At 48.4% G+C, this 12,251-nt stretch overlaps 1 protein-coding gene across 1 annotated transcript in view; it reads right to left on the reverse strand.

Moving 5' to 3' along the window:
- Positions 1 to 6,254, reverse strand: part of Frem3 (FRAS1 related extracellular matrix 3) — a 61,515-nt gene extending 55,261 nt beyond the window's left edge. The window contains 7 exon segments of the mRNA XM_076571938.1: positions 1,137 to 2,134; positions 2,136 to 2,370; positions 2,373 to 2,655; positions 2,657 to 4,106; positions 4,108 to 5,558; positions 5,560 to 5,762; positions 5,765 to 6,254. Coding sequence (XP_076428053.1) covers positions 1,137 to 2,134; positions 2,136 to 2,370; positions 2,373 to 2,655; positions 2,657 to 4,106; positions 4,108 to 5,558; positions 5,560 to 5,762; positions 5,765 to 6,254 — 5,110 coding nt within the window.
- Between the last annotated feature and the right edge of the window lie 5,997 nt (positions 6,255 to 12,251).

Below are 12,251 nucleotides of genomic sequence, written 5' to 3' on the forward strand. Positions count from 1 at the left end.
AAAGTAACCAAGACAAACATCGTCTTCTGTGACAGCAAGGTAACTGTATATTGAGGGTAAGATATTGCATGCCTCTCTTTACATCTCATAAGTAAAGTTCCTTGCTGTGAAATGACATTCTGTATGCTGTGAATGTGTGCTGCTCTGATTGGTTGATAAATAAAATGCTGATTGGCCAGTAGCCAGGCAGGAAGTATAGGTGGGATGAGCAGACAAGGAGAATACTGGGAAGAGGAAGGCTGAGTCAGGGAGTCACCAGCCAGACACAGAGGAAGCAAAATGCCAAGGCAGAACTGAGAAAAGGTACCAAGCCATATGGCTAAACATAAATAAGAATTATGGGTTAATTTAAGTGTAAGAGCTAGGCAGTAATTAATATAAGCCTCTGAATGATTATTTTATAAGCAGCTGAGGGACCATGGAGCCGGGCGGGACTGGAGTAAACTTCCGACTACAGCTACTTAAACAGTAAAGAGCAGCCAAAGGACCTCTGGTGCCGCACAACCTGGAAAAGCAGGGACTTCCTTCTAGTTCAGCACTAGCACTAACCTCAAATTTAAAAGAAAAATAAAATGTAACACACAGTCCTTTTTACACTTAAGACTAACTTAGTTCCATGTACTTTTGATAAATAAATCACATCTTTTCCTATGGGATCTTACACTGTAGCCTGGCCTGCCCTGGTATTTATGTGTCCAAACTGGCATCAAACTTGCAATCCCACTGTCTCAGCCTTCCAAGCCCTGGAATTACAGGCGTGAGCCGCCACTTCCACCTTCAGAAATTACTTTTGAATAGCACATTAAAATGTGTGATGTAATCACTTATATCTCAACTCTAGATAACAACGATTATCTTAAAAATCTAGACTAACAAACCATAACAACGATTCTTAGGCATGTCATTCTTAAACTTCGAAGCATGCTATCAAAATAAATGTAACCTTCTGATATTTCCGAAGCCCAAGCTTCTGTGTTTTGCTGTTTGAAGGTGTAATTACAGTCCATTAAATATTTCTGGGTTTCTGTTAAGTGGCTCTTCTAATGAGTGGTTGAAGAAGGACCATTTTAGAGAACACTGAGATCTCTAACCCAATGGGGGAGACAGACAGAGACACAGGGAAGAATGTGACTCACCTTGTGTGAACATGTGGGCACTCTTGTTTCCAGTGCCAGTGTTGACAATGTAGCCATGCTCGGGTCCTCTGGTCACTTTATACTTCAGGAGTCTGTGGGGACCATTCTGATTGTCTGCTTGTAGATACTTGTTAGTAATGAGGAAACCCAGGTGTCCAGTGTGAAGGACCTTCAAGGCTGTGGCTCCCCTGTTAATGGCAATCTGTGGGAGCCAGTTGCCAAGGGGACTTATCTGGATCCACATTATCTGAGGTGCGTGCATCTCCAGGGCAGTGTCTGGGAAGACATAGAACCCAGTGTGAGTGCCATCAGTCACAGTGAAGGAGAGACTGTCATCAGCTGCCTCACTACCATCATGACAGTAGAGAATCAGGTTCTCAGTCAGGTCCTTCTTGGTGAAAGTGGTCACAGGACGACTACCATTATACAGAATCCTGCCATGGATGGGGGCCTGGGTGATGGTAAAAATAATAAAGTCATCTGGAGTGTCCTCATCTTCCACTGCCAACTGGAAAGGAGTGACCCCTGTGCTGTCCCCTCTTTGCAGTGCCAGTGTTCGGATGGTCAAGGTGGGTTTCTTATTGTCCCCATCTGTGACGAATATCCTGAAGATTCTGAACACAGAGCTGTGCCCGCCAGTCACTCTAAGCTCAAAGTGTTCCATCTTTATCTCATCCTTTGAAATGCGGACATAGGCTATCTTGTTGCCAGCCAGTTGAACGTGAGTAAAAGAAGCCATGGGCTCTCCGTGCTGGTCAGAGCTTTCCAAGTAGCCCATGCTAGGAGCTTGTGTGATGTTATAGTGAAGTTCCTCACCAGGGCTGTGGATATCACTGATATTAAACAGTTCAGTGGTGAGGGTCGCCCTGCCATCTTCTGTCAAGGTGAGCCTTTTGCTGACAGCCTCAGGGGGGATGCTGTTTGAGTTACCAATGGTGATATAGAAATAGCGGTCCCTCAAAGGGTTAACTCCATCAGTCACATCAAATTTGAGAAGCCCCCTCCTGGCCTGTGTGGGTATAACAGATAAGTTCTCTGTCAATTTCATCCTGGGTGAAATTCATTCCCACGGTGAGGTTGCTCCTCACTTCTCCTCTTGGCTTCCTAAGTCTTTGTAGGAGTCCCCGTTGAGGCTCAGAATGGAGAACAAAAGTGAGACTCTTGTTGTCTGAGTCAAGATCTATGGCTTTGAGCATGTGGTTTGTGATGATCTCGGCATGTCCAGTTTCCACTTCCCATCATTGATGGTCAGCTGAGGGGCCTCATCATCTACCAAAATTACAATGATGGGTACCTTTTTGTGAGCGGTGTGCCTGCCGCCACTCAGCCAGACCTCAAAGCTGTCCTCTGTGCTCTCTGAGTCATCATGTTCATAGGCAATGGAGGAGGCCTCCTGGATCTCCTGCAAGGTAAAGCTGTGGATGGGCTTGCTGCCTGTGGCCAGCTGCTGTGTGATTTGTCCATGCCAGGGGAGGACGGTGAGTCAAAAATGGAGCTTATCTGGTGGAAGGTCGGCATCTAACTCCATTTAGTAGTGGGGTGTCTATGACCCGGCTCATCCCCTTGAATAACACAAACTCATGGGTGAAAAGTTTGGGCTGCTCGTCATTGGTGGGCAAGATGGTCAGAGGGAGGAGGACATCTCGGGAGAAATTGATGCCATCAGAGCAATAAAAAGAGAATTGATCTGTTTCTGGTTCTACCCCCTTGTGGATACTCTGTACGTAATTGATGCACCCGACTTGGACATCCTTGAAGGAGAAGGCACCGATGGGGCAGCCAACCCATGACACTTCTGAACCAGGAGCTGGTGCTGAGTTTTCCAGGTAGCCAGATGGCTGACCAGTTAGAGTGCAAAGGATTTCATCTTTGGGAGTGTCCACATCTTCAATGTTGAGATGTTGTGTGGTCAAGAGGCCCTTCCCACCTTCATACACAATGAAGGACTCTCCCACCAAGACCTCGGGGAGCATGTTGTCCACTGGCAGCACTGACACTTGCACTAGCACCCTCTCCAGTATGTTGTCCCCCATGGGCCAGCGATAAGAATCTTTGTCAAGGATGAGGCTGAAAGCATTATGTACCTTTTGGAAGCCAACTTCACCTCCAGTGTGGGCATAGGTTACTGCCCCACCAATGAGGTCCTCCTGGGTGAGTTGTTCTGCAGGAAGACCATTCACCAGGACAGTGCCCAGTTTAGGCTTGTCCTCCACAGTAAAAGATAGCATTAACTCCTTTGTGTCCTTTCTGCCACGATTAACATCCATGGTGATCTCAGTAGCTGCATTATCAAGCACATCTATGGAAATAGCCAATATTGGAGAGCCTGTGATAGAGACCCCGGGACTTTCATCAGCCACCATGGGCTGCACAGAAATCCGGACAGTGATGGGCATATGGTGCGCCCCATCACTTACCTCCAGGTAGAAGATGTCACTGGTAGTTTGGTCTCTGCTGTGCTGATAAGAGATGTTCCCATCAATAATATCAGCTAGCATGAAAGAGTCCCCTGAAACCATATATTTTTTAAAGTACTGCAAGTGTCCATGCTGGGGACCCCAGACTAAAATGAAGAAAATTTGATCAACACCTGTGTCGGGGTCTGTAACATCAAGTTCACTGCTGCTGAGAATAAAGTTGCCTCCCTGGAAGACAGCAAAGCCCCTGTTGACGACGTTTGGTGGCTGGTTGGTCAAAGGCTGCAGGAATAACGTGAATGTACCTGGCACACCATTGCCTGCAGCATCTTCTACCTGGTAGCTGAATCGCACAACCCGAGGTACAATGCCCAGATTCTTCTGGGGGGGGGGGTGTTGATAAGCAATTTTTTGATGGTTGACCTGGGCCTGGGTGAAATGAGTAATGGGTCTATTTGGTGAATCAGTGAGCACATTTCTCCAGTCTGGACTTGGTGGTTGGTCAGTGTCAGTTGGTGGTGTCAGTAGGGTGTACCACAGGTTCTGGTCATCTGAATTTCTTCCGGAAGCAAGTGAGCTGGTATCCTTGCACAGTCATTTCTAGGGTAGTTCCTGGATACAACTGAGGACTCAGCCTATCTGCAGGCTGGATACTGGTGGTGAAGAAGTGCTGTTTGGAGAGATTTGGTGGGTCATGGTCATCTTGCACATGGAAAGCCAGATGGGCTACTATAGATTGAGAAATGTATGGTCCAGCATGGGAGAAGAAAAGTCTCCCTTCCATTATGTCCTTCTGTAGCCACTCAGTCCCCACCTTCTCATAAAGACCCTCCCTTTCCACATAGTGCCCGTCACTCTGCAGAAGGGACAAAGGGGGTTCAGCCTGCCTTAACAGCATGTTGCTGGAGGGCTGGCTTGAGTTGTCGCAATCAGGAGCCCGATCCCCACTCCTCTCTTCCTGTTTTCCTTCCAGAAGTTGGTCTTCCAACACAAAGAGTATAGTTGAGTCCTCGGAATCAACATCTGTGGCACTCAAGACAAAGGGGGATATCTGGACCACCTGTCCTTCAGTCACTGAGAGTCCTAAACTGGTAGTGACCACAGGTGGCTCATTGTCTACAGGCACGATGGTGATGGGGAAGAGAAAATCCACCTGATGCTGCCCGTCCTCCATCCTGAAGACCACGCTGTTTCTGTAAGAGTCACTGCCATCATGCTGGCCCACCACGCGCCCTGCACTTAGGTCTGCTGGTGTGAAATACTTACACTCCTCAGGTGCCCCGAGCACCACCAGCTGTCCATGTTGCAAGCCTCTTACTGCAGCAATTCTTACTTCTTCTGAATTATCTTTATCACTGACCTGAAAGCTTTGGCCATTGGGCAGGGGCCTTGCCTGGCCTTCAAAAACCGGAAGTCCTCCGTTGTAGCTAGTCATCGGAGCCAGGGCATTGGTAGACTTCACCACCACCATGAAGGCCAAAGGGTCAGAGGTGTCGCCATCTCCATCCACCACCTGTAGTTCTAGCTGGAAGATGTAGTCCCCTTCTGAGCTCCCTGTGGGAGGTTGATAGGCAATTTTCAGCTCCTGCAGCTCCTTCTGGGTGAAGAAGGAGACCGGAAGGCCCCGGGGGTCATCTCTGTTCACCACGTAGCCCTGCGGACCTTGGTGTCCAGGTGGGGCCCGAGGGGCATTGAGGATGTTGAAGACTAGGTTGTCCGGATCTGATTCGTGGTCATCTGCAGCCAGTGCATCAAGAGTCAGGGCTGTAAGTAGGGACTGATCAACTTCCACCATCATTAGAGCCCCGAAACTGGGCCTGGGTGCTGTGCTCCTGGCTCCCTTCTGGATTCTGACTTGCAGCTGCAAGTACTCCTGGTCTAGCACCTCCACTGACACAGTACTTTGGGGCTCTGGCTCTAGAAGTTCTACTATCATAGGCACATAGTCCCTGCTGGGTGAGGATGGAGTGGCAGTGTGCTGGTAGCGCACCCCAGCCCGGATAAAAAGCCTCGCAGTCAACCAGATGGCCCCTGGAGAGAGGGGTCCCAGTGGCGTCCACCAAGTGCCCATACTTGGGGAGTAGACCGCCAGGGTGAGGAAGCAAGGTGAGTCTACTCCTGGAGGCAAAGTCTAGCACCCTCCTGTCAATGGCATGGCTGCAGCCTCGCAATTTAAACACCTTCAAAGGCCTGTTGCGCATCACTAGCTGGAGAAGACCACGTTCACATCCAGAGTGAAAGGCAGTACCAGCGTGGAATTTCCTGCTTTGTATCGCAGCTGCAGCTGCACCCGAGAGCATGTGGCACTGGACGAGCCGAAGTGAGTGTACCTGACCTGGTGGGCCCCGAAGTCGCAGGGAAAGTGGCGCGGGGAGAGTGCGCCTTGGAGCCCAGGGATTTCCAGCACTGTCACCTCGCACTGGTCCCCTGGCTGCACTTGAATCACCAAGTCCCGCAGTGGGTCGAGCCAAACCGAGCGGCCCTGAGGCACCTGCAACCCAGGGTTGGCGATCATGATGCGAGCATTCTGGTGGCTACCATCATCAAGTGCTCCCCAGGAAGGGAGGTAGAGCTCCCAGTGGGATGCGTTCCCACTCAAGGGTACCTGTCCCCTCAGTGCGCAACAAGTCAGAAGCGGGCAGGCAAGAACCACTACCAGCTGCGGAGACATCCCAGGAGGGTGCAGAGAATCTCCAGCCATGGTACGCAACGGAATTCTGGAGTTGAGATACCCAGATGATGTCCAAGGGCGCACTTAGCCCCAGGTGCTGGCCTGGAGGCAGTGATGCTCTGCGTGAGGGCGGGGAGGCTTGGATCCCGACAGCTACAGCGGCTGCACTTGAGCTGTCGCAGGTAATAGTGAGGGAAGGAAGGGCTTTCTCTGTTTTCTGAATTCCAAGTCTCCACCTGCGCTGGTTCCAGTGGCCACTCAGGTGTGCCCCAGCGCGCGGAGACCTAATGAGCATGCAGGCGCTCCCCTTCCACTCCCAGTGTCTTTATCCTAGTTACTTTGATCTGCCACGGTACAGCCTCCGACTGGCTAGTCTGGATACCCTCTTTTCTGGATACCCTCTGGATACCCTCAGGACTTCACCTCAAGTGACACAGGACAGTCCCTGAACCTGGACCTGGAACTCCAGGCGCCCGACGTCTGTTGCTTCCACTTTAAATCTCTGTGTGTTACCTAGGGCCTGATGCTTAGTAGGTGCTTATGAGTGGTTTTGCTTATTTGTTTTTAAGTAAATCATTCTAAATGCATCTCCAGCTGCCATACTTTACATGGTTATTGGTTTTATTTGTAGAACTTTTCAGGCTTGGTTTTAGCTTCTATATATTTTCTGGAGGAATACAGTTTGCAGACATTTTGAGGACTTTTATCTATTTAGATATTCTTTCCCAATGTTTTATTTATCTACTTGGTGTACACACACACACACACACACACACACACACACACACACACACACACGCGCGCGCGCATGCATGTACACTCACAAGCACTCAAGTCCCAAAGTGCTCTCGTGGAGGTCAGAGGACAACTTGCTGGAGTCAATTCTTTCCTTCCAACATTGCAGAAGGTGGTGCAGGGTGAGGAGGATGTGGGGGTTGAACTGAGGTCTTCAGGCTTGGAGGCCAGTGCCCTTACCCACTGGTCATCTCACTGGTCCTCGTTATGGTATTTAGAGAAATCTAGATGGCATTTGCGTCAATTGAAATTGTGAATTTTAATAATCTAAACAGCTGCCGTGGGAGTGGAGTGAATCTTCTGGCTGTTGGCTTTATGTTACTGCCCCCAAAGGAGCTTATTGTTAGTAATACCGTTCTCAGGCTTGGGAGAACTAGAGAGCATCCTATGATGTAAAAAAAAAAAAAAAAAAAAAAAAAAAATCCTTGGGGAGCCGTAACACACACTGGTGAGCAATTGAAAGAGTGAGTCTGACAAAATAATCTGGTTTGGGAATACAAATATTTCTGTTGTCTTAGAAGTTAGGCCACCACCTCCTCTGATCTGTGACAGAGCCAAGACATATCTGGAATATTCATGTCTGATACGATTAGGTTTCCTTGGGACGAGAAATTTATACCATCGTCAGGATTTTCACCCATGCCGGTGGGTGTTTAGCATGGCCAAGCCCCCATCTCTGGGTGCTCTATAGTCCTGTAGCTCCAAGCAAAGCCCAATCTACCACCCGCCCACATGTGCCCCCGGGCCCCCAACTACACTGTCAAAAAGAGCAGGCACGAGGAACTGAACTCCATTATTCGACACCGAAGGCTGTCGGTGCCCCAGCCCACACTTCCAGCTTGAGTCATTTTTATGCAATTATTGGAAAATTACTTTTCCTGCTGTCTTTGTTTCATTGAGATTTCCTTGAAATGGCAAGAAAAGCTGTAAAAAATGGTTCTCATTTACAACTGTGCTTGTGCCTGAGTTAGATTTCCTGTGTCGGTGATATGGAAGTAGATTAAGGAAGGAACTGGATTTCGAGCAGGTAGTTGTCCATGGTGAGGTCTGCTGTCTCTACTGATGACCATGGGGCTCAAATGTGACAGAGTAGGGAGAGATCTGTCCTGGTGCTGTGAGGACCTGGACTCTGTGTCGGTCATGATCTCCTGGAACAGAGTCAGGCTGTGCCCAAACTTGAGATTGCAAGCCTCCTGCCTCAGTGTTGAGTACTGGGATTACCGGTATATGCCATCAGGCCCAGCTGAGCCCAGTTCAGGAAGAGTGGTGATTTGCAATAGGAAGGAGCTAAAGTTTGCAGGAATATATAGCAAAATATCATATTTTAATATATTACTAGGAATTTTAATGTAATCTAAAATAAAATGTTTCCTCACTGGATTTTAAAATGTGTGTTACTACTAAAGATGGTAGATACAGAACATTCAAGCTATAATAGTGAATCTACATTCTAAAAGATACAATTTACAAAATTCAATAAAGTCCCCTTTTTTGAACATTTCATCTGGAGGTGATTGCCAAACTCATTCTCTACCCCTGGGTACTTCCATTGGCCATTTTGCCCTGATTTCCTCGGAGCCAGATGTGACCATGTGACTCAGCTTATTAAGTGGAAATGATCCATGATTCACCCAGGTGAAGCCACAGAAACTCCTCACATGTGATCTCCCATGCTCCTTTCCACTTCTGGCGGTAGGGATGGGTATGCTCCCAAAAGGGCCTTGGAAACCTGGCGTTGAAGAATAGAGCATATGTCAGAAAGGAACCCATGTCCCTGACATTGCATAGAGGAAAGCTCACTGGCCAGAGATATTCAGGCTAGATAGTTCAGCTCTACTGATCTTGACAGGAAGAACAAAAGCCGAGTCTCACCACAGCAAAGCTCTTCTGTGGATGTGATGTCTCGCTTGCTTTAACACACCTGATAGTCTGCCTTTTTCTGAGTATGTTAGCCTGCTTATCCTTCCTGTCCACTCCCCTAACCTTGGGAAGGGGAGGGCAGAGTCCAGGGCAAGCTGAAGCTAGTTAAAAAATGATTCAGAAAGTCACACAGCCTCTCAAACTTGGACTCGGCTGATGACAAGAGGTAGAAATCAACCAAGAGATGGTGCTGGAAATTTCCAAGCAAAATAAACATCAGGCCAGCATCACAGCGTGTGTGTGTGTGTGTGTGTGTGTGTGTGTGTGTGTGTGTGTGTGTGTGTGTGGTACAGAGTGGGCAAGGATGTGAACGAGGTGAGGAATAGGTCAATTCAAGGGACAACTTTTATAGGACCAAGGATTCCACCTGGCTGGCTCTCTTTTCCACAAAGCTTGCTGCCAACTTGCTGGGCAGGGTGAAGGAACACTACATCACATTACATTTTCAGTCATTTCTCCCCCAGGGTGCTGCAAGGCCTTCCCATGTTCTCTCACTTCTCTCAGTCTAAGGAGTGTGTGCAAACCCCTCAACTACGCTGCTCAAAGCAAACCACTCCATAGAACACAGAGAATACAAAACAGCCGTGGATGTCTTGTTATATTTTCCCATTGCTTTTATTTATTACCTTTTCTTGGACAAGGGATTTTGTGTCCGTGATTCTGAGCCTGCAATTCATGCCACCTTGGAGAAGTTGTAACTAAGATTTCACAACAGATAATAGGAAAACATTTCAACTCAGCATTTTTAGAAGACATCTACCTTTTTGTGTATTTTAGAAAACATTTTAAATGAGCACACACAGCATGTGTTTCAGTACAACACTTTCAAGCAAAGCTTGCTTCTGCTGCTCCTCTCTGTGTTCTCTCTCCTTAGCCGGTCACTGTCTTTGGACCCGTCTCCCCTGCTCATAGCCGCCCGCAGCTTTCATGACTCCTAGATCCTTGTAGCAGTTACTTTAGACGAAACACACAGCCAAGGAAACTTCTATAAAAAGAGTTTATCTTGGATCATGTTTCCAGAGAGCTAAGAGCCATAGCTGCAGGGAGGCAGGGCAGCGCGTGTGGGCCAGGAGAGGGAGCGGAGAGCTCGCATCTCCGAAGCCAACCGTGCAGCAGAGGGGGCTGCAAGCAGTGCAAGGCTTTTAGTCTCAAAGCCCTCCACCAGTGGCGTACTCCAGTGGTGTACTCCAGTGACGTCCTCCAGTGACGTCCTCCAGTGGCATACTCCAGTGACGTACTCCAGTGACGTCCTCCAGTGCCGTACTCCAGTGACGTACTCCAGTGACGTACTCCAGTGACGTCCTCCAGTGGCGTACTCCAGTGACGTACTCCAGTGACGTACTCCAGTGACGTACTCCAGTGGTGTACTCCAGTGGCATACTCCAGTGACTTACTCCAGTGACTTACTCCAGTTGCGTACTCCAGTGACGTCCTCCAGTGGTGTACTCCAGTGGCGTACTCCAGTGACTTACTCCAGTGATGTAGTCCAGTGATGTCTTCCAGTGACATCCTCCAGTGGTGTACTCCAGTGGCGTACTCCAGTGGCGTGGAGTACTCTAGTGACGTACTCCAGTGGCATACTCCAGTGCCGTACTCCACTGACGTACTCCACTGACGTACTCCAGTGACGTACTCCAGTGGTGTACTCCAGTGACGTACTCCAGTGGTGTACTCCAGTGACATACTCCAGTTGCATACTCCAGTGACGTACTTTGGTGACGTACTCCCTCTGTCAAGGTTGTGTCTCCTCAACCTCCCCGACAGCACCATTAACTGAGGACAGATGGTAAATATCTGAGCCTACGGAGGACAATCCTGTGTAACGCCCTTCCTCAGTGCCCTTTCTCTCTTGTGGTCTCCTTTCTCCTTTCATAGCCCCGCCCCCCTTACCAAGCTACTTTATACCCAGCTATAAACTCTACTCACCTTGATACCAATTTACCAGGCAAACGTGGGCATCTGCACAACAGTAGCATGGCTGTTACGGGGATAACGTCTCCTGACTGGACATGAGGTCTGATCCACAGAAGAGAATTCACTTATGGTACTGCAAATTCAGGTCAAATCCCTTGCCTGGGGAGGTAATAGGCCCAAGGGAGGAATCTGCTCATCTTGTTTAGCTCACTTTGTGTAGCATCATTTTACCTTTTATCTTAGTCGCTGTTCTATCGCTGTGAAGAGACACCATGACGAAGGCAACTTTAAAAGCATTAAACTGGGGCTTGCTTATAGCTTCAGAGGTTAGTCCATGATCATCATGGCCAGAAGATGGCAGGCAGGTGTTGATCTGGAGCAGTAGCTGAGATATTATATTTTGGTCCTCAGGCAGCAAGTAGAGAGAAAGCAAGACTGGGCCTGGCACGGGCTTTTGAAATCTCCGAGTCCACCCTGACATACTTCCTCCAACAAGGCCACACCTCCTAATCTTGCCTCAGCAATCCAACAACTTGGAACCAGACATACAAATATAGGGGCCTATGAGGGCCATTCTCATTCAGACCACCATGGACCTTCTAATTGTTTATGTTTATGCCCTTAGATAAATGCTACTTCCAGCCTTAATCAGAGAAGTCTCTCTTTGTACTGAAAGGTGACAAATGCAGAGATACACGACTGCTCAAGACTCTGAAAATAAGTCAGAGTGACAGCTGAGTGCTTAGCCATCAACAAAACATTTATTCTACCTTCCCTAATCCTGGGAACATTGCAGAAGAGGACTTGGAAAGAATGTAAGGGCAAAAAGAAGGTAGGAAGAAGGGCATGAAATGCCCTAATCAGGGCATGAAAGAGCCGTTTCAATCACGAACACACTGCAACCATGCTTGCCTACACCCTGTCTGCACAAGAGTGGTTCTGTCAAGAGGCAGCCATGGATGGGACGGTTTCAGAGGCCTGTCTCCAACCACTGATGGATTCTAGGAAACGGAGAGTCACCACTGTCAGTTGTGTAGCCACTGGTGACTGACCCTACTAGGCTCCAAACTCACGGACACATGGAAAGCCACGGTTAAACCCATTGGGTCTCCAGACAAAAGGAAACAAAAATACATAAATATGGGAAAGGGGCTTGTTGGGAAGAGAAGGGGTTGATAGAGGCAGGGCAGAGACCTGGGAGGGTGGGGAGGGAGTAACCAGATGCTTTGTATGCATGTATGAAAATTCCCAAGAACAAATCCAATAATTTTACAGATAGGAGGGATGTTAACCATTAGAGTTGGTGAAAATAGTCTGTGTTCTTAGCATGTTACACATTTTCCTCAATTTTTACATAAAGTTGGTCAGAGCAGCAGTCCTGGCAAGAATCCATCTGTT

The sequence above is a fragment of the Peromyscus maniculatus genome, chromosome 5 (genome assembly GCF_049852395.1).
Source record: "Peromyscus maniculatus bairdii isolate BWxNUB_F1_BW_parent chromosome 5, HU_Pman_BW_mat_3.1, whole genome shotgun sequence".
NCBI lineage: Eukaryota > Metazoa > Chordata > Mammalia > Rodentia > Cricetidae > Peromyscus > Peromyscus maniculatus.